Source organism: Lacerta agilis, chromosome 4, assembly GCF_009819535.1.
Source record: "Lacerta agilis isolate rLacAgi1 chromosome 4, rLacAgi1.pri, whole genome shotgun sequence".
In the NCBI taxonomy this organism is placed as follows: Eukaryota; Metazoa; Chordata; class Lepidosauria; order Squamata; family Lacertidae; genus Lacerta; species Lacerta agilis.
In genome coordinates, this window is record NC_046315.1 from 70,086,177 (window position 1) to 70,114,108 (window position 27,932).

At 44.4% G+C, this 27,932-nt stretch overlaps 1 protein-coding gene across 3 annotated transcripts in view; it reads left to right on the plus strand.

Moving 5' to 3' along the window:
- SLC9A7 (solute carrier family 9 member A7) overlaps window positions 1–23,428 on the plus strand; it is a 55,391-nt gene extending 31,963 nt beyond the window's left edge. For 2 of the 3 annotated variants that reach the window (XM_033147504.1, XM_033147506.1), the window contains 8 exons: window positions 606–719; window positions 2,659–2,770; window positions 4,194–4,347; window positions 11,737–11,796; window positions 15,469–15,532; window positions 16,286–16,368; window positions 17,195–17,300; window positions 21,549–23,428. In XM_033147504.1, the coding sequence (XP_033003395.1) occupies window positions 606–719; window positions 2,659–2,770; window positions 4,194–4,347; window positions 11,737–11,796; window positions 15,469–15,532; window positions 16,286–16,368; window positions 17,195–17,300; window positions 21,549–21,791 (936 nt within the window). In that variant the 3' untranslated portion in view covers window positions 21,792–23,428. The remainder of the gene's footprint in view (window positions 1–605; window positions 720–2,658; window positions 2,771–4,193; window positions 4,348–11,736; window positions 11,797–15,468; window positions 15,533–16,285; window positions 16,369–17,194; window positions 17,301–21,548) is intronic. The other variant, XM_033147505.1, reaches the window with a different exon arrangement.
- Window positions 23,429–27,932: the final 4,504 nt, after the last annotated feature.

The following is a 27,932-nucleotide window of genomic DNA, read 5'->3' on the forward strand; positions in this document are numbered from 1 at the left end:
TGATGAATGATTGATTAGGTGAAATGCACAATTGGGAGGGTCTTATGTACTCCTGCACCTGCAAGTCTGATTAGTACAATCTAAGGAAGGTATTTTGGACAGCAATATGAAAAGTGTGTGCTGAGAAATTAGTTGCTTTTGTTGCTTTTTCACCACGCTAATGAGTGCATTAAAAGCTTGGCGGCTTCTTCTTCTTCTTCTTCTTCTTCTTCTTCTTCCTTAAAATCTTTTAGTACCTTGGATTTGCCCCCAAACCAGAAAACTGCACAAGCAAATTTACAGTTGCCTGTCTCTGTGCTTTTGCACACATCTTGGGCAGAGAAATTTTTTTTTTTAAAGGTGCACACCGCTATCTGCATGCATGCCCTTTTGGTATTTAATTGGGAACTGTAGTTTACCGCCAAGCTGCAATTCCCAGCACCCTCAGCAGTCTACCATTCCCATGATTTTATGGGAGAGCGGATGAAATGTGCTTTACAATGTATGTTGTGCATGCTACTTTAGATTGTTTGTTCAGAATAGGCTGCTCTGAAAAGCATGTATGTTGCGTTGAATTCAGTTGGCAGACTTCATGTTTTCCCCCCCTTCCCTAACTTCCTTTCCAGCTCTTTGAAGTGCTGCACTTCCTGGCTGAGAACTTCATATTTTCTTATATGGGCTTAGCACTCTTCACTTTCCAGAAGCATATATTCAGCCCCATTTTCATCATAGGAGCTTTCGTATCCTTTATTGGGTTCTTCTGCATTATAACATGTTTCTCGGCAGTGTTGCATTTCTGAGAAGCCAGTCTTGAAAGGGGAGGGGGCGGATCTTTGGAGCAGCTGAGCTAAAGGAACTAAAACTGGATGAGAAAGGGGGAAGCCCTGTTTCCTCCAACAGGCCTTTAACACCTTAAGTGCTTGGTAGTCCTTTCCTGCAAATGCCATGGTAAAAATACCGCTCTCTCAGCTAGGGGATTAGAGCCTGGGAACCTGAGGTGCAAAAACAAGTAAGAATTAGACATTTGCAGAGGAAAATGGGTGGGTCAGGGAAGAGATAAGACCCTCCCATAAGCCAGTTCTTGCTGCACTTGCCTTATGAGGAACACACACAGACACACACACACACACCACACACACACACACACACACACACCTTCCTTGTAACCCGAAGCTCTGCTCTCTGAGGTAATTGCAACCTAATTCCTCTTGACAGTACTTTCCACCCAACCTTCCACTGATTCGGTGGCACACCTGAGACTTCTCTGTTGGCCCCCTTGTTATAACGTTACAAGAATATTATGTGGAAACCTTATGTTAGGCTTTTTTTTAAAAAAATCCCTCTCAGTACAATGATAACTTAAAATCCTTTAAGTTACAGTGGGATATCCTCGCCTACTGAATTTTCCCTGAGTAAACAGCCAAGGCTGGGGGGACGTTCTTGTCCTCTTCTTGTCTTTGCTGGCATTCTTAAGAAATGGAAAGCAGCTTTTAGCCATGTGGTGTGTGTGAAATGGGCAAACGGTCTCAAGTTCAATCCCTGGCCTCTCCAGGTATGAACTGGGAGAGAACCATGTCTAAAACCCTGGTGAGCTAAAACCAGCCACTGTAGGCCATGCTGAGACTATATGGAGCAATGGGCCTGACTCACTAAAAGGCAGCTTCCAAAGGTAAGGAGCGAAGATGACCCTAGTAAGGTTCACACATATGTGCACAGTTCATGAGTAAGAATCATAGAATTACAAAGTTGGAAGAAGGGACCCAGCAAAGCAGCTGTCTCATACGGGGATCAAACCTGCAGCCGAGCTGAGCAAGAATTTTCCTTGTTTTTGAAGAGACCACTCCAGTTCTCCCTCTTCCGTTTTATCTCCTCTAAGCACCATTTGTTTGGCCTTAAGGAACAACTCAAAAGCTGCCTGTGTGGTGCTTTAAGAGGAGGAAAGTGCCCACATGAGGAATTTTGCCCTGTAGGAATGAACGTTTTTCTACCCCTCATATGAATGCTACTGTGACACAGATTCTGTTCAATATGAATGCAATGCTAATACAGTGGTACCTTGGGTTACAAGCACTTCGGGTTACTGACTCCGCTAACCCAGAGGTAGTACCTCAGGTTAAGAACTTTGCCTCAGGATGAGAACTGAAATTGCGCGCTGGTGGCGCGGTGGCAGCGGGAGGCCCCATTAGCTAAAGTGGTACCTCAGGTTAAGAACGGACCTCCGGAACGAATTTAATTCGTAACCAGAGGTACCACTGTATTCATACCAGTGCTGATGTGACACAGACTTTCACTTGAGTGTGTTTGACTCAGCGGCGAGGGAAAGCCATGTGGGAATTAAGTGCACTCTTAACTCTCTCTCTCTCTCTCTCTCTCTCTCTCTCTCTCAATTTAGGGTGCCTCAAACAGAATAGCAGCAAACAGGCTTTTCTGTACTGGAGGGTTGTTCAGCAAGGGCTGCCTCCCCCCCCTTTCCCCCCCTTAAGCAGCTGTAAGGGAACAATAGTTTCAGTATAGAGATACTGGCTTTACCTGTTTGGAGCCACATAACAGCAGGTTTTGAAAGAACAGGGGGGAAAGGTATTTCCAGGGTTGGAAAAGAACACTAAGTTTAAAGAAACTACCTGATCATAGTGTGGCATAGATAACAATATTGGATCCTTAACCAAAAGGTGCTGTTAGATAGCTGTTTTCGTGGGACGAGCTGCACACATCTACCCTCTTTCATTCTTCTTGAATCTGGGCAGAAGGCACAAGATTAGCTGGAATTTCCAGCACATGTTGATGTTTTCAGGTAAGACGATAAGATGAAGCTTGTAATCTTACCTCATCTACAACACAAAGTTCCCATCTGTAGATACAGGTATCACGGACATATAGCCAGGGTTTTGGGGGGGGCAGAACCTCAGTTTGCTATGTATTTTTATTGATTTGGGCTTGTCTTGTCCTACCTAGCATGCCACTCTCAAGGGCCTCCTCTTCTCTCCCCCCCCCCCCTCACACACCCACCCACACAAAACTTCACAAAGGGTGACTATTTTTGAAGAAATGACTTCAGTGTTTCATGTAAAGTCCATCAGATTTATTTATGCCCCCCCAAATGGATCAAGCTTACAATTGTGCTGGTGAGCATGGCACTTCTTGAGAAGTGCTGTAGGGGCAGAAAGGTTTGAAGAGGGGCAGGGAGCCAGAGCAGGCGTTGAATACAGTTGTAATGCTGCTTGCCACCTTGGATGGATATCTAAAATAATAAAAATAAATAAAATGCCTTGTAGTGGTTCTGGATAGGGAGGGTGGGTTTCGCGTTTTCCCACCCTGTGGCTCTTGTGATGCCGTACCAACTGCTCTTTGTCGAGGTTTCCAAACTCTGCGAAAACCTGGAAGCAGACTTAAGTTGCACGTGTCTTGTCGCTCCGCTGATTAACAACCTCTCTCAAGAGACTTGAGCAGAAACCTGCTTCCTTTGCATAACCTAAGTAGTTACTCAGAGAGCATATTTTAGGGCATCTTAATGGGGAACTGACAGTTTATTTTTGGAATGGAATGCCAACAGCCCTTAACACTTACCGTAGCTGCAGCGACATATCCTCTTGGGGAAGGGCCATAGTCCAGCGGTAGAATATCTGTGTTGCTTGCAGAATGTCCCAGTGTCTGCAGCTAAGACTCCCTGCTTGACGAAGTCCTGGAGAGAGAGATAGAATCATAGAGTTGGAAGAGACCACAAGGGCCATCCAGTCCAACCCCCTGCCAAGCAGGAAACACCATCAAAGCATTCCTGACAGATGGCTGTCAAGCCTCTGCTTAAAGACCTCCAAAGAAGGAGACTCCACCACACTCCTTGGTAGCAAATTCCACTGCCGAACAGCTCTCACTGTCAGGAAGTTCTTCCTAATGTTTAGGTGGAATCTTCTTTCTTGTAGTTTGAATCCATTGCCCCGTGTCCGCTTCTCTGGAGCAGCAGAAAACAACCTTTCACCCTCCTCTATATGACATCCTTTTATATATTTGAACATGGCTATCATAGCCATACCAGATGGCTGGTCCATGTGATTCATACTGGGCTAGATGTGCTTTCTTATGTTTACTGCACACCCCCAAGTCTATATGACTTGGGACGAAAACACCTTAGCATTCCAACTCTGTTTGAGGGGGAAGTATCATACAAAACAGCTCTTGTATTGTCAGGTTTCACATTCCCTTCACTTGTTTATCTGCAGGACTTCGAGGAGCCATGGCATTTGCTCTGGCCATACGAGACACCGCGACTTATTCTCATCAGATGATGTTCTCCACCACGCTCCTCATTGTCTTCTTCACTGTTTGGATCATTGGCGGAGGCACAACGCCCATGCTCTCATGGCTGAATATAAGGTGCCCATGTTGAATCTAAACTGTACCCTTTTCAGCGTCACGTTTGCATTTTTTTAAATAACAAGGAAATAACGTGAACCGCTTGATAAGTACAAAAACGGTGCCGTATGCGTTCGATGTTTGGCTTTGCATCATAGGAGAATAACTGCTGATAACAGAATTGCATAACACCAAAATCTTGCTGTTCATTCAGGGGATGAACATTTTGCTTGCTTCTTAATACCTAGTCACGCTTGAGGTCTCTGTGGGGTTTTTGCAGGATTAGGTTACCAAGATCATGGTAGCTCACAATAAGTGGCCACAGTTAAATAGCTTGAACCCTATTCTCTGTTATAACTTGTGGGGTGCCGGTGCCTATCAAGTAACATATATCCTACAAGGGGTGCGGGGCAATTAAAAACCTTCCTCTGCAATCAGTAGAGCAACACATTTATTTCCTGTTTGCCTGGCACAGTTCAGATACGTTTCCGTAAGGCGATACATACAAGCAGAACATTTGTACAAGGGGCGGAGAGCAGAATGTGATCCTTCACCCCAAGTAGCATGGCTGCTTCAACCTGACCCTATCTTACAAACACGGTTATACTCTTCTATTGCAAGTTAATTATTTATAGGCTTTGTACTTTCCTGACATACAGCTTCTGGCGCGGGAGCAATATGTAGTCGGACGCTGGGAAACTGGCAAATTTGCTTGTAGTTTGTAGTGTACTTCTTGTGATCCCACCCGATCTTAATTTGTCATCTAGTAATTTACCATTTTCTTAAGTTTCCAATGAGGTTAATAGGGGTTGTGGAAGCCCATTGACGAAAGGAGGACTCTGGTTCTGTACTGCGCTAAATGGCTTTTCATAACAAGCCTGCTGCTATCTAAATAGAACTGTTCGGTTTTCTGTATTCTTGCCAGTGTATCATAAACAAAGATTTTGCAAAAGTGCCATTTCCTCTGTTGCACATCTGTCCTCCCATCACCCCCTGCCTAACCCAGCAGTGTTTTTGAACAGTATTCCTGGCTCTCTCTTACAAGTTCACCATTAGTTATGCACCAGGTTGTGTCCAAGCATCCACCTGGAGGGAAGCAAAAAACACTTAGCTGGGGAAAAAACAGCTTCGCTTTGCCGTTATAGATATGGATGTATCTGTCCATGCTGTAGGAAACTGAAATGTGAGCTCTTCCTTGAGTGCGCTAGGTAGGCTTTCTTGACATTGGTTGACCAGGTCTGACACTTATTTGTTGCTGTATTTGCTCCTAGCATGCTGAATAGGAAATATTTAAGTCGACTTCCGGCGGCGACGCCATCGCCGGGTGGTCGAAGGCTGCTTCGGGTCTGAAGCGCCTTGTCCATCCCGGGGGTTAGGAGCCGCGCTACCGCAGCGCGCGGCTCCGGTTGGGGTGCGGGAAGAGCGTCCCGCACCCTGGGCTCCCCGGCTGCGCCCGCGGAGGCTCCGAACCCTTCCCCTGCCCCCCTGTAAAAGGGGAGTGGGGGTGAAGGGACAACGGAGCCGGGCTTACGGGGATATGCCCCAACCGGGATGCAAATGCGGCGGCAAAGCTCGCGGTGAGCGTCTAAGTTCTACCTGTGAAGAATGGAGCTAAAGGAACCCGGTGGTCGTGAGTAAATAATCTTGGCAGAAATCGTGTTTTTGGAACGATCCGGGGGGAAGGAGAAAGGCAGCCTGCCTCCCTCCCTTCGAGCCTAAGAAATTAACCAATTTGAGGGATTGCTGCCACAGAACTGGTTATAAAGTATCTAAAATCGATACATGAGACTGGCAAACTTTTTTCTTGGGAAGCTAACTAGCGGAAAATATCTCTATTTAAAGTTGCGGTGTTTGCGCTCCAGCTTAGGAAAATGGCGACGAACAAAGAGACAGGAGAAGAAATATGATACCCACTTCCTCCTCCTCTGCCAGTATGCTGGGTTTCGTCCTTGAACTGGTATTGAACTCTGGACTAACAGATGAACAAAGGCTCACTGCCTTGAAGGTGGAACTAATTTACAGAAAAGTTAAAGTCTTGTGTGGGGGTCTGAAATGGAACCAACTGCCCACAGAGGAGGCTAACAAAACTTTTGACACTTTGGAAGAAAATCTTGTCAAAGAGCTGAGAGGATGGATGGAAAGATGGGAAGAAATGAATGAGCTACTTCGGAGAAGAAATTCGCTTGTTGGGGGTGGCAGTCCCAAGGCGATGTCAAGATTTGCTATATCCAGTCCCCGAGGTGTGAGCTCGGGGGCCAGGGACAGAGAATTAAGGTATTTACAAGAAGAAAAGGAATGCTACAAAGAACCGGAGAAGCTGAGAGAGGGAGAGTTGGATACCTCGGAGCTCGTGGCAAGGAGAGCTTTGGACTGTGCCTGGATCTGTGGACGTTGGGAGAGGGAAGTTGCATGGAAGTTCAGTGCTGATGCCATCAGGAGAAGAAGAATGGACAGAGGGGGTGTGGGGTGAAGTATTAAGTAAAATCTAAAGCAATCTGTTATGGTATTTTGAAATTGGAGGGTGAACACTGTCAACAATAGTTTGTTTTATTATTTGTTTGAACATGAAAAGAGATATTTCAAGTTTTTATGTTATTAGCAGCAGTTCAAAGGATAGAAGAGATAGATTTGATGAGGACGATTTGTGAGGATTGATGAGGATGTAGTATAAATAAAGTCAATTTAAGTGGTTTAAGTTTATAGATTAAGACGATTAAGATTAAGATGAAGATTAAGATGAATGTTTTACTTTATATATATAATTAAGTTTAATTTTTTAAATGAAGAGGTTAAAAAGTAGATTATGGATATAAACTCGAAGGTGAAAAGGCAGGGGAAGTCAACTGTCAAGATTGGAAAAAGAAATTTTTTTTTTGAGATGTCTAATTAAGAAGAAAAATCATGGCAATTTTTGTAATAGATGTGTAATTGTATTTGTTTTGTATGTGTATAAATGTAGGTGTGGTTAAGGTTGTATGTTGTTATAAGTAAAAATGTCAATAAATTCTTATAAAAAAAAAAAAAAGGAAATATTTAAGTCAGGATTGATCGCTGTGCTGAATTGAAGGAGTGAGAGGCTGGGCCACTGATTTCAAACTTAATATTGGTACCCTTCCTGGAAACAGTGTCACAGTCCTTTTGTTTGTGCCACAGCCAAGGGAATGTGCTTCAATATTGGGTGAGCATTCTGGAACTCTAGAAACAGTTCAGTGTAACGTGTCTTCCTTTTGATTACCGGGTAGGTCTGCTAATCTCAGTGTGCTAAATTTGACCTTAGAGCAGCAGAAAAAATAATTGCAAGCCCCCATCTGCATTATCACACCACTTTTAAACAGCCATGCTTTCCTGCAAAGAATGTAGCTTGTTAAGGCTGCTGTGAGTTATTAGGAGACCCCCCTTTTCTTCTCACGGAGCTACAAGAGGGATTGATCATAAAACTATCCTGGCGGGGAGCTCCCGTTGCTCAGTCCCAGCTCCTGCCCACCTAGCAGTTCGAAAGCACGTCAAAGTGCAAGTAGATAAATAGGTACCACTTGGGCGGGAAGGTAAACGGTGTTTCCGTGCGCTGCTCTGGTTCGCCAGAAGCGGATTAGTCATGCTGGCCATATGACCCGGAAGCTGTACGGCGGCTCCCTCAGCCAGTAACGCGAGATGAACGCCACAACCCCAGAGTCAGACACGACTGGACCTAATGGTCAGGGGTCCCTTTATCTTTTAATAACTCTCAGTACCCTTGACAAACTACAGTTCCCAGGGTTCTTTGCAGGAAGGCGTGGCTGTTTAAAAGTGGTATAACAATGCTTTAAATGCAAAGTGCAGATGAGGCTGCATGAGATGAAGCCTTCAGTCCAGGAGATGGCAGTCGTATGCAACATTAGAACACCATGCGAAAGAAAGTTGGTTGTTCCATCGAGATCCTGCTGCAGAAAATGTCTCTCTGTACATTGTAAGACAGTGGGTGGGATAGAAGCTGATAGCTGAGGATTAGATGCTCAGGATTCTGTACAGTAGGAATTGGAAGGTTGGTCTTGACTTCGCATGCCCGGCAGTTTGCTGCAGAGGTAAGCAACCTGTAGCCCTTTCGATGCTGTTGGACTAAACTCTCATCATCCCTGACCATTGGGTGTGCTGGCTGAGACTGATGGGAGTTGGACAGCAGGTCCCCCAACGCTGGGGTACTGTAATGTTTGCTGGAAGAATTATGTCTGGCTGAAGGTGCAGTGTCTGTTTCAAACTATCGCTAGCAAGAACAAATATGGAAACTACAGATAGCACTTCCAGGAGAGATATTGCCAATGCACTGGTACAATCCTACCCACGCTTGGTAGTTTGAACTCTGTGGGACTTAGAATCATAGAATTGTAGAGTTGGAAAGGACCAGGAAAGTCATCTAGTCCAAACCCCCTGCGATGCAGGAAGCTTTTGCCCAACATGGGGCTCGAACCCTCAACCCTGAGATTAAGAGTCTTATGCTCTACCGACTGAGCTATCCCAGCTGCTGAATAAATGCATGAGATCAAGGGGCTATTGTGACATGGCTATCTGTAACGAGGTTATAACTCCGTTGTGACCCACTAGTCTGTATGCAGTGAGTGCAGTTACATTTTAAATAATGCATGAATAGGAGAGCTTAAAATCCAGTTGTCTTCAAAACCTTTTGCAGTTCACCCATCTTCAGAGAGAAGGGGCTTGAGCCAGGAAACCAAAAAACCACTGGCAGCGTTTTCTTCTGCAGAAAACAGCTGACTAAGCTAGTTTCCCTGGTAGTTCTCAGAAGAAATTAAACTAAACTGCAGCTAAATTTTGGTGTTCATTATGACCTAATGAAAATGAACGTTCGTTTTTAAAATGGTTGCTTTTGGAAACAAGCAGTTGCCTTAAGCATCTATCATATGTTTGGTCTTTTTAGAGGGGGGGACACACACATTGGGGTATGCATGGAAAGGAAATGGATACATTTGAAGTGTCTATAATTTCCTCCATTTTCAATACAAAATCGAAAATTCTTTCTAGTAGCACCTTAGAGACCAACTGAGTTTGTTCCTGGTATGAGCTTTCGTGTGCATGCACAAGTGTGCATGCACACGAAAGCTCATACCAGGAACAAACTCAGTTGGTCTCTAAGGTGCTACTAGAAAGAATTTTCGATTTTGTTTTGACTATGGCAGACCAACACGGCTACCCACCTGTAACTGGATCCATTTTCAATGTTTACACTGTGAATTCCATTGCTTATGTAGTCAAAACAGCAGCAGCACCCCCCACGCACACACGGAGGGGTGTATCAGTAATGTTGAGGAAACTCCAAGGTTTGCAGAAGGTCAGTTTTTTAAAAGAGGGGGGGTGGGGAAACCCATAGAGGCTGGGGAACTCCAAAAACAGCGCATGAGACCCTTAATCTCAGTGTCGTGGGTTTGAGCCCCACATTGGGCAAAAGACTCCTGCATTGCAGGCGTTGGACTACAATTCTATGATTCTTCATGCTCATTGGCCACGGGCACTGCTTCTTTGAAGGCCACTGCAGCTGGAGACTGGAGTGCTGAGCCCTTGGAGGGGGAAGCTGGCAAGTCGTTCTAAACCGTGTTTTGCCTGTTTATTTGGGTTCGTTTTGCTGTTTTGAGGCAATTGCACATGCCAAGCTTCTGCTTGTGCAACTAACTGAATCCAAGTCCCACAAACACAAGGGTTTCAGTCTCTCTTCTGCATTTATGCGTGAGCCAAATACTTCCCTTCACATATACCGTAAGAGGTCAGGGGAGCTGCAGCACAATACACAACTAGGACACTTTGGGGTCAAGGAATGCGAAGAAGGGCAGTTGCACCCTTTCTCTGCCTTTCTTGATGACACTATACTCTCAAGTCCTTATTAGTTATCAGTTACTAAGAAACTCCTATTGTGTTTAAGTAAAGGGTAAAGGGACCCCTGAACATTAGGTCCAGTCACGGACGACTCTGGGGTTGCGGTGCTCATCTCGCTTTACTGGCCGAGGGAGCCGGCGTACAGCTTCCAGGTCGTGTGGCCAGCATGACTAAGCCGCTTCTGGCAAACCAGAGCTGCGCACAGAAACGCTGTTTACCTTCCCGCCGGAGCGGTACCTATTTATCTACTTGCACTTCATGCTTTCGAACTGCTAGGTTGGCAGGAGCAGGGACCGAGCAACGCTATACACCAGCATTTGAAACTATATGACCTGGCTGCCATGGTCTGTCTGTGCCAGTTCACATCGAAATCTAGTCCATCCATAATGAGCATGGGGATCCTAGAATGTAAGAAGATACATTAGCAGAATCTAGTTCTGCTTATCAGAACATTCTTAGAATCTTCAGCCATCTAGTTGAACTTTCTTCCCCAGGAAGCGTCAGTTTCTGAATGTGTCAGTTTAACCAGCAGGAAGGTTAGGGCATATGTCTATATAGATATATACAGTATTGCATTTTCTTTGTGGTTTGTTTTTTTCCCACCTTGTTTGGCCACTAAGTTATGGTCACGTGGCAGTACTGAGCAGTAATGGGGAAGTTAAACTGGAAAATCAGAGTTGGGGTTTACAAGCACAGGAAGGGAGCAGAAACCCGAGAAAGAGAGGACCCTGAGGGGAGTGGGAGAGACAAATGGGGGTGGGGGGAGAAGCAAAGGGCATTTGAGAGAACGCGCAGGAGTCAAGAAAGGAGATTGCAACCAGGAAAATAAGGAGGAGGTGGAAGGAGAAGACTTGTGTTCCACATAAATTGGCAGAGAAGCACTGAGGGAAGAGTCAGGAGGGAAGGAGTTACAAGCAGATGGCTTGAGTGAAGAGGAACCTACGAAGACTGTAGAACAGTCATAGGCAAACTCCGGCCCTCCAGATGTTTGGGACTACAATTCCCACCATCCCTAGCTAACGGGATCAGTGGTCAGGGATGATGGGAATTGTAGTCCCAAACATTGGAGGGCCGGAGTTTGCCTATGCCTGCTGTAGAATATAGGAATTGCAGCCATAGGCATCTGGTTTGCTGCATTTTCCTTACTTTCTGGCTTTCCTTTTAAGTGTATAACACTTGTATTTTTTATGTTTGTGTTTGCAGATGTGCTGAGGCCCTGGGGAGGGGCTTGTTTGAGTGGTAATGAGAGAGAGAGAGAGCATATTTGTTGTTGCACCCTGGAGTGTTGCCTGCTGCGTATGCCTAAAACATTTATTATTTCCGCAAGAATGATGGAACTGGTATCACACTAGCATTTCTCTTCTGGTTTTAATAACGGTTGTTTTTTTTTAACATTTTAGTATTATGGTTGGGTGTGTGTGTGTGTGTGTGTGTGTGTGCGTGCGTGCGTGCATAAAGCTGCCCTAAGAAACTTGTGGGGTGGAGTGGGGTGGGGTGGAAGGCAGGGTAAAAATCTATAATTAAATAAATTCCATTCTTGTGCTGTACTAGAGTTGGCGAACATGTTCCATCGGTGGAAGAGATGAATGAAAGCCGCTGGCTGTACTTCAGGTGACAAATAATAGTTCCATTGGTAATGAGCTTTACCTGACGCTTGGCTTTCTTCATCTTTCTAACCTAAGGTGTATGTACTCTCTGTCTGCTGTTGCATGCCTTGCCTCTTAATGCTGCAGGATTCCTGGATTTTCTGCAAACCTTGCTTCATGTGGGTTGAAAGAATGCAGTAGCTGTTATCTACAGTCTCTTTCTTACCTATGAGTTAAAAGGAGTGCAAAGATTTAGAATGTAAACATGCATTCTAGGGAAGTCTTGCAATTCAGATGGAAATTGTGGTGCATACTTTGGCTAAATCAGAACTTTCTGGATTAATACCTTTTGCTGTGCTGTTCTTGTGAAGCCCCAATAATTTCATCCTTCATAATAGCATATTAAAGCAAGCCAGTCTGATCTGGAAAAATTGACATTTGTTTCTTAAGCACAGTGTACACAAAAGATGCCCATAATGGTTGACTTACCTAGTAACTGTTCTAATAACATTCTTTCGGAATATCAATTCTAAGCAAATGCAAATATTTGCATTAAGAGATTTTTTTGTATGAATGTCATACTGGACTGCAACCAGCTTGTTTTGTTTTTTACTTAAAATTGAACTCAATAGGCTTTAATTATTATTATTATTATTATTATTATTATTACAATATAAAAACACAACAATACATAACATGGTACCAAACAAAAACAATACCCCCCTACAGTTTAAAAGGCCATAGGTTGTTTAATTAGCCAAGGCCAGGGAGAAGAGGAATGTTTTTGCTTGGTGCCTGAATATATGTAACAAAGGTGCCAGATGGGCCTCCCTGGGGAGAGCATTCCACGAATGGGGAGCCACCACAGAAAAGGCCCGTTCTCATGTTGCCACCCTCTGGACCTCTCTTGGACGAGGCACATGAAGAAGGGCCTCAAATGATGACTGCAGGGTCTGGGTCAGTTCATACGAGGAGAGGCAGTCCTTGAGGTATTGCAGCCCTGAGTCATTACGCACTGAGGAGTCGGTGCATAAGATTATACTATAAAGGTTTTTGGAAGATCTAGTTAGGGTGGTATTTAGCTGGTATGTGATGCAATACCGACTTCCATTTTCAAAGGACAAACATGGGGAGGGAATTGTTATTTAAATTTGCATTTACCAGGCACCTAAAAGGACAGTGGTACCTCTGGTTACGTACTTAATTCGTTCCGGAGGTCCGTTCTTAACCTGAAACTGTTCTTAACCTGAAGCACCACTTTAGCTGATGGGGCCTCCTGCTGCCGCTGCGCTGCCAGAGCACGATTTCTGTTCTTATCCTGAAGCAAAGTTCTTAACCTGAAGCGTTATTTCTGGGTTAGCGGAGTATGTAACCTGAAGCGTATGTAACCTGAAGCATCTGTAACCCGAGGTACCACTGTAAAAGGGTTGGCTGCAGCGTTCCCCTTCCATGAATGGAGGATCTCCTTCTGTTTGTGGAAGGTGGAGGTTCCTGTTGTAAGAACAAGATATAGTGATTTTTACCAATCCCTGCTTTTCCTCTGCTGCCCTCCTCTGCTGTTGTGGAGATTTCCTCAACCTTCCAAGGCAGATTTTTGTGAGCAGAAGGTCATCTGAAGAGGGGTTAGATGGGTTTTGCTTGGGAAGCAGTTCTAGAGTTTGGAAGCTGCCACCAAGAAGCACCTTTATTTGGCGTCCACCAAGTATGCGTCAAGTTTTGGTGGGACAGGAAAAGGAGTTTCTCTCGAACACCTGAAAACCTGGACAGGCTGGTGTGGGGAGATGACCATATTTATAACCAAGTAGACTAGTCCCAAGTCTTGAAGGGCTTTGTAGTTCCTTACCAGTACTTTGAGTTGCCCCCAGAAACAGACTGGTAGCCGGCGAAGCTGTTGTAACAAGGTACTGTAGTCATGTGCTTCCTAGAAATAGCAGTTGCATAATGGAAAGGGATGTGAAAGTAAGTTGAAAATATACTTCTTCAGGCAACGAAAGAATTATGGGAAGTAGGGGGGAAATAGGAGAGGTGACCATGTGCAAAAGTGGGGGCTTTCCCATTTTCTTTTTGGAAATACAAACTGTGGTTTGAAGGGATTTTACTCTATTGGGTACGCTAAGAAAAGCATCAACATGAGGAGCTTGCCGTAGTGATTTTAGCGAGTGCGTACCCTTGCCTCTTTCCTCCAAATGCAGTATGGGAGCATCCAGTCCTCTATGGACCAGTACTGACTGTACTTAAGAAAACGAAAGTTAAGACTACCATCTTCATTTGGGACTTGCAGGGGGTGTAGCTGTTCTTGCTTGACTCACTGGCAATTGCTGTGCCAAAGGGGTAACCTCTTTGTGTTCTTTATATAAAAGCTACTCTCTTTTGGGACTGCCACTTGAGAACCTTCAGTTGGAGAAATCAAGAACTGTAACTGTCCTATTCTGTCCTTCTGGGACATGTGGTTGATTGAACATATCCAGCAGGGCAACTGACACCATATTTGCCCTGTACTTTGATTTGCTGTGTTCTGCCAGTGTGGAGAGCCAGTGTGGTGTAGTGGTTAAGAGCGGTAGACTCGTAATCTGGGGAACCGGGTTCGCGTCCCCGCTCTTCCACATGCAGCTGCTGGGTGACCTTGGGCTAGTCACACTTCTTTGAAGTCTCTCAGCCCCACTCGCCTAACTGAGTGTTTGTTGTGGGGGAGGAAGGGAAAGGAGAATGTTAGCTGCTTTGAGACTCCTTCGGGTAGTGAAAAGCGGGATATCAAATCCAAACTCTTCTTCTCTTCTTCTTCTGCTCGGTCACTGATGGCTTTGTCTTTCCATGCTTTAAAACTTTGTGCTGTTTTGAAAAACAACTTCCTTGTGGTCTGCTCTCTTGCAACCTTCCGTGAACTGATCTCTTCTTGGGTTTCTAAACAACGGGGTCTTAACTCTCTGCTTCTGCCCTGCGGCTCCTTTCACCCAAAGTATCTGAACCTTCAAAACTGTCGCAAACCAGATGTTTTTGGGCTACAGTTCCCATCATCCCTGACCACTTGCCCTGCTAGCTAGGGATGATGGGAGTTTTATGTAGTCCAAAAACAGCTGGAGACCCAAGTTTGGGAAACCCTGATTTTATACCAATGTCCCATTGTCTCACTGGCCGGAAAAAGGGGGCAGATGAAGCTTAAATACATCTTGCTGAAACTAAGCAGATCTGGGTCTGGTCAGTGCCTGGGAGATAGATATATAGATATAGATATGGTTTTATGTCAGAAGAAACACGTGATATAAATGCAAGAAAATAAATATGTCGTGAACTGATACCCATCATAACATAACAGAGGAATTGTGATCTACCTGTTACATCACATAAGGAAAACAAGCTGATGTGATGCTCCAACCTATTGGACATGACAATCAGCATTCTCTCTCTCCAAAATAAAATGGTATTGCAGCTTTATAAAGTGATTCCTTACCCAGAGTTTTGAAGTCTGGCAGCAGTGTTTAACTTGCAGTAGTTGGTGTGATGGGGCTTGGTGTGACAGTGGCTGCCTGGAATCCTGTAGATTACAATAATCTTTCTGAAACTTCTTGCACCGCAAACAAAGTGTTAAGCCACCCTTTTACAATGGCGTCAAGCTCAGTTTAAAGGGCGTTTCAAGTTCACCTAAGCACACAGTATTCTGCATCTTCCCATTGATGTTGTTTGTTTTGTTTTTTGGCAGAGTGGGAGTTGATCCAGATCAAGACCCGCCACCCACTAACGACAGCTTTCAAGTCCTTCAAGGAGTGAGTAGCTACCTTTCTCAATAGGTTAATGAGATGCTGGAATCGTACTTGGACAAATCATGAGTGCTAATTGCATGCAAGAGACCAAAGTCCATAAGGTCTCTTATTACTTTCTTTTATCACATGAAAATCAGAGCAAAAGTTCATTCAAACCAGTTTCTTCTTGGTTACTAAAGGGGCATAGAAAATGCCTATATAGAAGAGACTCACAAGTAGCAAAAAGGATGTGGAGTCTTTGGTTTTTCTCTACTGCTAGGATTTTGGACGACACTGGGGGATACTTAAGAAAACGAAACAATGCTCAGGTCAATTAGGGGCAAGCCCAGACCAAATGGGGAGGTATGGCATTCAGATTTAGGTTTGATAGTTAAAATGCAGTGCTGTATCCTCCGAGAGCACCATGATTCTGAGCCCAAGATAGATAACAAATATTGCACCTCTGGGTACATATGTTACAATGCAGGTTGGCATATAACATGTGATCGGGGACATGTGTAGGCTTGGTATGGTAACATAGCATGAAGGGAGCATAAGGGACAGAGCTAATGCCCAGTAGAGAAACGTCCTATATCTGTTCCTCCTTCGTGTAGGTCCGTATGGCCGTGGCCACCATCTCTTCCACTTGGGGGTGAAGCTGTTCTTGCTTGACTCACTGGCCATTACTCAGTGAAGCTCAAGAACTGCTGTGCCAAAGGGCTCACCTCTTTGTATTTCTATATATAAAACTGGTCTTCTTCTTCTTCTTCTTGACAGGAGGGTCCAGATGCCGAAAGAAGGAACCGGACGAAACAGGAAAGTGTTTGGATCTTCAGGCTGTGGTACAGCTTTGACCACAAGTATCCTTTTCAAGCTGTTAGAAACCGTTTCGAACAATAGGTAGCCGCTGGCTCATTATAGCTGGTCTCTAGGATGAGAGTGGACAGCTAGGATGAGAGTGCTGCAGCAAGAGCAATGGGCAAATAGCTCAGTTGGTTAGAGTGTGGTGCTGAGTTGGGACTAGATAACGCACAGGGTCCCTTCCAACTCAATGATTCCATGAAACGAAGGCACCACTTAACTCACAAATGGCCTAACCAGCAGCAGTTCCCAGCAATAGGAAACCCCGAGAAATGGAGGGAGGGGGAAATTGCCAGAGCCCAGCATCAAGAAAAAAATTACTTCCCAGAAGGCCAGCCAGCCTGAAAGAATTTGGGTAACCACGAGGTAGCTTTCCCGATCCCAACCTTTTTACCCGTCACCTTCTCCCTAACCTTCCCCAGTCACATGATCATCTTCATATGCGGAACGGAATCTGGAAATAGCCTTCCTCTGATGGCTTCATGAAGCCAGTGTCGCAACGCAGACCATGACACACTGTCTCGTTCTTCAGGGCATATGAAGAGTGAGACTAATGCTTGCCAGTGCCAGGAACAGACTAGTGTTGCACAACACAGCGCCCTGATCTGCACGTTGCAACAGTGGAAAGGACATGCCCAGGTGCCGTGTCCAGCTTTTTCTGCATGAAATTGCTGGCTGCCTCTAAGCCCCCTGACCAGGCAGCTTTGAAATAATGGCATGCATTGCTTTAAAATGAATACGGCCGTGATGAATCGGGGTAGAAGTATTTTTTTTTTAATCCTTTTTACCAAGGCGTGTTTCTTTTTCTTAACAACGCATTAAAAGTTACCTCAAGCCCATTCTCACACACAGTGGCCCTCCGCTCGTTACGACTCTTCCAAGTTGGTGCGGCTTGATAGCGCGTTGCTTAACGACTCCCCAGGTTTATGAGGTCAGTGTGTTTCCCCCGTTCAGTTAACAAAAGCGTTTTCTTTAGCTACCGGGGGGGGGGGGGGAATTGGACGCACACGGCAGTGCTCCTCTATTTCTGAAATGTGGTAGAAGCAATACATACTCTGATATATTCCAATAAATGCTATGTGAGATGTTGCTGTTGGTATATTTGTGACTGTAGGAACACCTGAGTGCAGTAAGTATTTAAAGGTAAAGGGACCCCCTGACCATTAGGTCCAGTTGCGGACGACTCTGGGGTTGCGGCGCTCAGCTCACTTTACTGGCCAAGGGAGCCGGTGTACAACTTCTGAGTCATGTGGCCAGCATGACTAAGCCGCTTCTGGCGAACCAGAGTAGCACATGGAAACGCCGTTTACCTTCCCGCCAGAGCGGTACCTATTTATCTACTTGCACTTTGACTCCAGCGCTGTCAACCTTCCTTTTTTTTGCATTGGGAAACGGTGCTGGAATAAGGGAATTTCCTGCAAAAAAAAGGAAAAGTTGACAGCTATGACTTTCCAGTAGCACACCTTAGAGACCAACTAAGTTTGTTCTTGGTATGAGCTTTCGTGTGCATACACACTTCTTCAGATACCTGAAGAAGTGTGCATGCACACGGAAGCTCATACCAAGAACAAACTTAGTTGGTCTCTAAGGTGCTACTGGAAAGAATATTTTATTTTACTTTGTTTTGACTATGGCAGACCAACACGGCTACCCACCTGTAACTGGAGCTATGACTTTGACGTGCTTTTGAACTGCTAGGCTGGCAGGAGCAGGGACCGAGCAACGGGAGCTCACCCCGTCACGGGGATTCGAACCACCGGCCCTCTGATCGGCAAGCCTTAGGCTCTGTGGTTTTAGAGGATATCAGAACATGGACTTCCATTCTTTTGGGTAGATATGGAAATCATTCAGAATGCTGACGTCATAAGACTGGCTGGATGAAGAGGAGTGGTGGGAGGCACCCGCTGGGAGGAAGGAACCCCCAAGGGAGGAAGGCTCAGACCTAGTGAGCTGGTGGTGGGACAAGTGGTCAGAGGTATCGGGAACAGGAGAGGCTTAGTGAGCGAGATGAGGCTGGAGAGGCTGTGGAAGAAAACGGGGATTCTCCCCCTCCTGTTGCGACCAGCTCCCCACTCCCCGGTCTCCCAGAACATGGAGAGAAATGATGAGGGCAGAGCAACAAGAGGAAGAAGGCAAAGCCTTGGGCTCCTGGGGAAGGAGTGTTAGAAAGCCTTCGGTCCTTGCAACTGCTTCATTGGGGCAAGGTCTCCTGGAAAGGGTTTCTGAGACATCAGCTGTGGTTTGTTCCCTTGAATAAAGAGTCAACTTCATTGGCCTCAGTTGATTTATTGTTTTATTGCTGACCTGCGCCTGACTCCAGCCCTGACAGCTGGGTCCCTCAGTGGCACACCACTTTTTAAAAGAACGGACCATTTTCAGCAGATGCTCTGTGCGATTTGCACAGTGACACGAGAGAAATAAGCAACTCTGTTAACTCCTTAGGAGTTCCACAACATCCCTGTGTAGGAGGTCTTGCCGTTTTTTAAGGATCTGAGAGACAATCGGTGTAAATATTTGCCATTGGGATTCAGTCACGTAGCAAAGCCATGGCTATGTGTTTAGCTTTTAAAAAGCGACTTAATTGCTGAGCTGTTCTAGGCGAGGTTCCAAGTTTGCTGAGAACTCAAAAGAGTTGGGGAAGGAGATTCTACTTGCTCTGTGAAGGGCAAGCGAGGCAGATTCTTCCCCTCCCACCCGTCCTCTGGTATGTTTCAGATAGGTGGGCGGCAGCCTCTCTCACTTGCCGGGATTTGAAGGCGCTTGAAAGCGATGAGAATCTTTCTTGCTGCCTTGGAAAGCCTTCAAAGTATGGCGAACTCCCCTTTGTAACTGTGCTTTTGAAAGCTTTCCCAAGCAGCGAGGTGGATTCTGATCACCTGCAGATCTGAATGCAAAGCGAGAGGCTTGAGGGAGAGGAGAAGATAGCAAATAATGGCTGGCTACCAAGGCCGGCCAAAATCTGTGGTCTCGTGCTGAGGTATGTTTATGTACATGCAGAATACTAACAGGAAGCTGGGGAAAACTCTGCACGAGCTTTAAATTGCACAGGTAGGATTTAGCTTGGACTGCGTTCCACAGACTGGGAACTGAGTTGCATGAGTTGATTTCATTAGTTCCGAAAATGGCACAGGTTTCAGTCCTTCCTTAGCTGCGAGATTCCTATAATATTGACTTGCACTGCAGCCCCTGCTTTCCTTCTTTAATGAGGAAGTTTAAGTACTTAAAAGATTATATTGAAGTGTCAGTTCTGCTAAAACACTTCTCTTTCACTGAGGGCTTACCTAAGTAGTTAACATACAGGTGAAACTCGAAAAATTAGAATATCGTGGAAAAGTCCATTTATGTAAGCAATTGTTTTCATTAGCTACTGGAGTTTAATATATGAGATATCGACTCATGACATGCAAAGCGAGATAGGTCAAGCCTTTGCTTGCTATAATTGTGATGATTATGGTGCACAGCTGATGAAAACCCCAAAGTTGAAATTGTTAATTATAACAAATAAAGGCTTGACATATCTCGCTTTGCATGTCATGAGTCTATCTCATATATTAGTTTCACCTTTTAAGTTGAATTACTGAAAGAAATGAACCTTTCCACGATATTCTAATTTTTCAAGTTTCACCTGTATAAAAATATAAAGGAAAATATCCATGCAGCTACTGCAGCATACCCAGTTTCAGGAATGCCTCCATCCAGGGGGGGGATATATTTAAATATATATTTAACAGGATGAATAAAAGTTGAACCCAAACGCATTCTTGCAGATAGCATATCTTAAATTCACTTGAGAAGTAAGGAACCGAGAGGCCATTTTAGGGTTATTTTTGGAAGATTTTCAAGTCCCCAGGGATCCATGTTTTGGCCTCTTTCAAAAGAGTGTTTCAGATTACTTGAGCTCCATCTGAAGTATTCGCTTGTTCCTTCCGCCTCAAGACAGCATAATCCTGAGCAATGCTTGTTGGTTATGGATGTATTGGTGACAGCTGGGTGTTTTGTTTTGTAAGTGGTACATTTGTGTCCCACTTGGCTGCAGTGTTATAGGATAAATCAAACTAAGCAAAGGGAATGTTTGGTAAAGAACGTGGGTTGAGGTAAACTCCTGGTGGGGGGGGGGCATGTGTTCATAGAGTTTTGGAGTTCGAAAGGGACCCTGAGGACCATCTATTATAGTCCAGGAAAATGCAACTGCCCCATCAGCAGAAGGACTAGGACTTCTCTTTGTGCAATGGCACTTCTCCCCCCTCCCCCCCCAAAATATTGGCTCTGGGGGGCAGTCAGGAGAACCCCCCGGCGACAGCATGCAGGGGGAGAAATGTTTTATCTGGCAAGCCAAAACGTGTGAAAGTCTCTCCAAATCTCTCTTCGGAAAAGGAAAGAATCGTTCAGGAAACGACTTACCTCCTAACTTGACTCCTTTTTTTACCTGGAACTGCATTGGCACTGCTAGTTTGCAAGCTGCCGGTACCTTTGCAAATGGTTCCTCCTTCCCTTTGCTCCACACACCATTAGATCCCTTTCATCTCACTGACAGAAACTCTGTCGTGGGCACTAGAAACAATTTCATTTTATTTAAACTCGATAGCATGGGAAAGCCCCAAGGTGTGGAAAGAGGCTGGAGCTGCCGACATGTTTGTTGCTATTGACAAAGAGCTCTGGGTTCAGCTGATTTTAAACTGGGCTTTGCTAGCTATCACAGCATGGTGCTGATTAACGCCAAGGCTGCAGGTTTGATCCCTGTATGGGATAGCTGCGTATTCCTGCATTGCAGGGGGTTGAACTAGATGATCCTTAGGGTCCCTTCCCAACTCTACAGTTCAGCAAAGCTGGGTGTACTCTGCACTATCAGATCGTTGATAAGTTGTCAGACTCTGCATGCCAGTGGCATGCATGAGAGTAAAGGATAAATGGGCAGTCTATAGCTTTCTGGCTCGCACATGTAACCCCTCTCCCAATTATCTTTGCATTAAAACCACTGCTTTCTAGAGCTATTGAATGTGAAGATACTTCTAAAAGAATGCAGCTGATTGCTTATAATTGGTGTGTTTCATGCAGTCCAGTTGTGCTCAGGATTTCAGTCACAACCTTGTGTTGTCTTAAATCCGCAGCATTTTGGTTTTGCTTTTTAGTAACTTGCACCGACTTACACTGGGAAACCTTTGTGGTTTTTCTTCTGCAGAACCAAGAGCAGCTTAGAGACGAAGACTCTGACTTTATCCTGAACGATAGCGACCTGACGCTCACGTACGGGGACACGACAATAACTGCTAACGGGTCCTCAGGTTCACATGCTGCTGTTACCAGCCTTGATGGCAGGAAGACAAAAAGCAGCTCAGAGGAGGCGCTGGAACGTGATCTGGGAACAGAAGCGCCTGAGGTGATGAGCAGAGGCACCCGGCTAGTGTTTCCACTGGATGCATGATGACTGGCTTGGTAAAAATGCAGCAATAGAGCCCCAACACCCAAAGATCAAAGATGCCTGCAGGCCTCGGAGCTGGCAGAGAGGCTTATCAAACTGAATTCATGCCTGTTGTCCAAGTGGTTTTATTAAGGTCTGAAGATGCCCTTGCCCCCCACCCCCATCTCTTCTCTAATTTCTTTCAAGATGCCGGCAAATGTCTAGAAGATACCTGACAAGTGAAAAAGTGGTCAGGTCATTGTTAAAAAGAAAAAAAAAAAGAATACTTGAATAAATGAAAAGTAGCATGTTTTAAGAGCCGTGTTCTACTGAGCCACTCCTCATGAGAAGAGGCATTAATGGTAATGGTGGTTTAAACTAATTGAGAACCACTAAAAGCTTTTCAGCCTGGAAAGCGCAGGAGATGTTGAGGTCGGTCATCACGGAGAGAGAGGGTGTAATGTTTGACTTATACTTGAAGAAATGTAGGTGCAAAGGTGTACGTTTCATGTTGTGACCACATCCACAAATGTTGTTTTATTTCCTGAGACTTGTTGAAAAACAAAGCTCCGTGACATTTCAAGGGATATTTAAAAAGAAAAAAAAATTATAATCGTCCTTGCAAGTAAAGTTTTCTATTAAATTATTCTGTGTCTAAAAGGGGAAAGAAGCAGTCTGTGCATTTCTCTTAATCTCTTACTGAGAATTTCTGTTAAGAGTCCTCTGGCTGTTACCACAAGCAAAAAGTCTGATCTGTTCGCCACCTTTTTTTTTTTAATTTGCCTCTTAGTTCTATAAACTCCTAGACTTTACTTGGAGGAAAGCATCAGTCAACCAGTGGTGACATTCCTCTAACTATGAAGACAGTGTTGAATGAATGCAATGCAGCTTATACATTAAGAAGTATTGATTGAATCTGTTTTGGGTCCCTGTCCTCCAGGGCCCATCAACCCCAAACATTATGGACAGTGGTCAGGGGTGATAGGTGTTGCTGGCTCTCAGATCCTCCATCCTTGCTGTATGGTGTCTGGATTTAAGCTACGATTCTCTTAACCAAGGAGGATGAATGAGCCTGCCATAAGTGAAAGCTCTTCATGTGATGCTTGCATCAGAACAAAAAGTGTTTCTCTTTCTCTGTTAGGAAGTCCATTTGTTCGTGTGTGTGTGTGTGTGTGTGTGTGTCTGTTTTAGTGGCATATTGCACTATGACCCTGATCTATTAAAAACAGTGCAGTGCCTTTTCTGTAAAAAAGAAAAGAAATCATGTTGTAATCTGAAAAGGGAAGACTAAGGCACAGAGATGCTCATTTGCAAGTAGAACACAGGCAGTCCTAATTGTGAATGAGTGGCACCCATGACACAATTAGGTGGTTCCTTGCTGCTTCCCTCAAAAGAAGCTTAGCTGATAAAAACAGGTTTTAAAAAATAATAATGTAATGTTTTGACTCTTAATGGGCAGGCTGTTTTGGTTTTGTTTTTTAAAAAAACTGACTACCCTATAATTGAAACATAAGAAAAATGCTTAGGAAAATTAAAAAAATGTTCGTTCTTTTCTTCTTACCATGAGGACAATTTTTTACTTGCCGTTTTCTTTCAGTCTGCTTGTGAAGCAGAAATGAAATTTGAACCCAGTCTATGTAATAAAAAGTCTGTAACTCTTCTGCTTCTCTGTTGTGATTATGCACACTCATTTCCAGATAAGGAGGTTGAACGCCATGGTGTTTTTAAACAAAGCTATTCCGTTTCTATCAATGGCACTACCTGTTGATACAGGAAACCTGGACTACTGTATGGTACATTCAGGCTTTCATTTACACCCTGTGAACTAGTGTAGCCTGGTGGGATGCATGTTTACTCAGACAAGTTGTGTTGACTTCAATGGGGCTCAGACCCAAGTCAGTGCATAAAAAACACCTTTAAAGCCAGATCTCATTTATCCCTTCTGTGACAGTATGCATCTCTCATCCTTAGAAGGATGTGGTCCTTCCCAAATACCCTTGAAAAAAATATTCCAATAGAAACACAGTGCTTTTCTCAAAGCAGGTCCATGGGCCACAAGCAGAAGCAACACATGTTCCTACAGAACAAGGGGTAAAGGGTTGGGGTTTTTTTAATAGTGTTATTGCGTAAATAGCACTACTTTGCACTTAAAACTAGCCTTTCCTTTGTTTTCATATCTCAAGTTACTTAACGCTGCAATCCTAAATGCATTTAGCTGGTAGCAAGTCTCACTGGTTACGTCTGAGTAGACATGCCTAGGATTTCACTGTAAGTTTCAGTAAGATAAAGTTGGCCAAGAAATGCATTTAAGTACAATTCCTCTTTTAAGAGCTGATATTTGAGGCTGCTATACCCCTTTTGGTGCATAGTTGCATAGTCTGGCCATCATCGCACATGGAGAAAAAGGTGTGAGAACTTGGTGATGGGTCTTCAGCAATTACTGTGTTTTGTGGTGGCAGCAACCCTCGTGCCAGATGTGAACAGCTGCAGCAACTGCTGCACACTTTAGCCACAATCCTAAAGTGGAACTCAGGTGTCATTTAAAAGCAGTGCCCACCTAAACGTGTGCTGATTTTAAGGTGAGTTAATACCTTGCATTTGAAAAAGCAGCTTTGGTTGTTTTTTTTATAAACAGTGGAGGTGTGAAACCTGCAGGCCTCCAGTTCATTTTATGTAGCCTCCAGTGCTTCTGAAGCTGTGGAATTTAAGTGATGTTTTCTGTTTCCCTGTAGCTTCAGCTGTTTGATGAAAGTAAATTGAATGGTTTTGCAAAACTGGACCCGAGAAAATAAACTGGGTTTTCTTTTCATTTTGTTGACCTAACTAACATGATTAGGTTTCTGTCATATATGCATGTGCACAGCCAGTAAAGTATTACTTCAGTTTTCCTTCGAAAATGGCATCTATATTGGTCTGTTGTACTAGAAAAATCCTCTCTAAGCTTGTTTGAAAATAACCACATCAAACCAAATGGAGCTTGCTTCTGAGTAGACAGGGATAGGATTGGGAATGCTAATCTGAGGTAGCCATCATGGAAAAAAACTGAAGCAGGGTGACCTTTATTCTGAAGAAGTTAACCCAAAACGCTTGTCTCTGCCTTTTCTCATCATTGGCCTCTGTACACTGTTTTACAGTCCCTGGTAAGTTGCCCTCAAAGAAATGTGGCTCATGCCAGAAAAGATTCCCAATGTGAGGTGTGGGTTCCGCAATTACAACCAGAAGGAACAAGGCTACCCAGCAGACGTGAAGGAAAACCACTCCAAGGTTGCCTATGTGCTGTAGTGAGCCTTAAAATCCACTATCTCATGTACTTTAGGCTTGCCGTTTGCTTACAAGAAAGTTGGTAGCCACAATTTAAGAAGGGTGTTGACAAGCTGAAACGTGTGCAGAGGAGGGCGGCCAAAATGATCAAGGGTCTGGAAACCAGGCCTTATGAGGAAAGACTGAAGGAGCTGCATTATGTTTAGCCTGGAAAAGAGGAGACTGAGATGATGATAGCCATCTTCAATTATCTCAAGGGCTGGAAGGAGGGAACCAGCTTGTTTTCTTCTGCTCTGGAGGGTAACTGGTTTCAAGTTACAAGAAAGGAGATTCCGACTAAACATCAGTAAAATCTTTCTGACAGTAAGAACTGATCGACAGTGGAACGGTCTCCCTAGTGGGGAGGTGGGATCTCCTTCCTAGGAAGTTTTTAAGCAGAGGTTGCATGGCCATCTGTTGTGGATACTTTAGCTGAGATTCCTGCATTGCAGGGGGTTGGACTAAATGACCCTTGGTGGTCCCTTCCAACTCTATGATTCTATGAGTTTTAAAGTAGTATTGCTCCTCACCCCATATACACTCTTGTGTTCTTTGTGCTAAGATGCATGTTCACCAAAAGCCCAGGAATTGAACCAACTATCTCTTGTAAACATTTGTATGACTATAGCAGCAAAACACCTCCACAGACAGAAAGCAGTCATGTCTTACAAGGCTAGCGGCAAGAAGTGTCGTATTTGATGGTGAGAGCCCTGTACAAGCCCTTTATTCGTGCTTATTCTATTTCAGTGTACATTTTGTGCCACATAACATTGCTTTCAAACAAGACAAGGGTCTTAATACAAGTTGAGTTTCCCTGCATGTGATAGTGCAAGTATGAAACACTCAGTTCCTCTTTTAAGATAATCCAGAGATCAAGTGGTTCAAGAATTCACAAAAATGGACCCTTTAAACTACACTGGGCTATGTACGTACAGAAATATGGGCAGAGCGATCCAAAGGGGTTGAGGGTGGGAGAATGAAAAGGCAGAGGAACCATCAAATTCAGAGTCCTAACATGCTTGTTCTGGCAAGGCAGAAAGTGGTGGTGGTCTGTGTTTTTCTTTGGCTTATTTTTTTATGATTGTCTTTCTAATTGGTTGCACTGGGGAGGAAAACAAGTAAGCCAGTTCCAAAGCTAGTTTACTTACTGCATTGCATGTAAGTACAGTTGTACCTTGGATCCCAAACGCCCTGGAACTCAGATGTTTTGGCTCCCGAACGCTGCAAACCCAGAAGTGATTATTCCAGTTTGCAAACGTTCTTGTGGAATCCGAACATCCAGCAGGGCTTCTGGGCTTCTGATTGGCTGCAGGAGCTTCCAAGGTACGACTGTAGTCAAAAAGCTGCTCTGTTAAAAGTGCAGTTTGACTTTTGCAAAGTGCCTTTTCAATCATCTATCAGGTGTTCATGGGGGACGGGACAACAACACTTGGCCTGCTCTTTTCAGATTTGAATGGTTTCCCGCAAACCCGATTTTCTCCCATCCAGCCAAGCCTTGCCCATAATGTGCTCTGTGTAAAAAGCCCCAAATATGAACCCTTTTTTCGTTTTTGAACTTGAAAGAAGAGTTCCCATGCAATTTGTTCACCAGTGAGAGTGCAGTGAGAGGTTCATTTGCATTTTTAGAAGCTGTAAACGCCTTGGAAAAGTTATTGTGTTGCTACTGGCTTACTTAGCAGCACTGCCTATGAGGGCCAAATTGGACACTCCTATCAAAGTGCAGCTACTGCTCCAAATAACAACCTGGTGTCAAATTCCCCTTCCAATACCCTGTACCGTGTATTAAAGGAAACGCATGTGACGTGGCAAGTGGTTTTAGTCCCCCTGCCCACCCACTATTAGCTAGTGATACAGCATGGGAGAGTGAAGAAATGCATGCTATGTTACATACGCTAGCAGAAAATCACAAAGTATGTGCACTGTTTCCCTCCCTTAGTGCCAAGCAGCTCAGGGTTCTCCCCATCCAATTTCCACCCCTCCCAACAACTCTGTGAGGTAGATTACCCCAGCAGGTTGCAGGCCTACTGATGAACAGGGATTTTGTCTTATATGGAGCCTGACATCTGGACCATCTAGTTCAGTATTGTCTACACTGAGTGGCAGCTGCTCTCCAGGGTTTCATTCTCTTGGGCTGAATGTGGGACTTTCTGCGTGCAAAGCAGATGCTCTTCCAACTTGGCCATGACCCTTCCTCAAACTTGGCTTCCCATGGTCCTAAGGCTGACGCAACACCACACGGCCACAGTGGAAGGGAAACTCCACATGGTGTTGTAGCCTTAGGTTCTTCATTGCCTCTCAATTTCCTTCCTTCATTCACTGTCCTCCTAACTCCAGCAGAGAGAATCAAATGCTGTGTTCTTAAATGAATGTTTATCTGTCTTTATATGTTTTACTCCTATTCAGACAAGGCTCTACTGGTGAGGGCCACATGCAAACCATGAACTATCCTGCATTCATTTTAAGTCGGAAGCTAATGTGCACTGAAAGCACATTCAAAACTCATTATAATGTAAGACGGAACTAAACTTTGTTGTTGTAATACGTGGCATGTGCTATAAATGATGAGTTCCCAGTTGGAGAACAAGCACCACTTGAGCTGATCTGTCAAATAGATTTAAGATTCCCCGTGTATGGGTTTGAAATACGGGTTTGCTTAATATCTGTTGCACCCTTACATAGTACAAGTCTAAGGCTGCAATAGTAAACACACTTACTTTTAAGTAAGCTGTGTTGAACAAAGTGGTGCTCTCTATAAAGAAGAGATGCAGCTGTAAATATGCAGGACTCACAGCTAAAGCTATCCTTCCAGTCCAAATCCTAATTCTTTTTGTCCTGTGCCTCCACATTTTGCAAGAGTCCTGCATT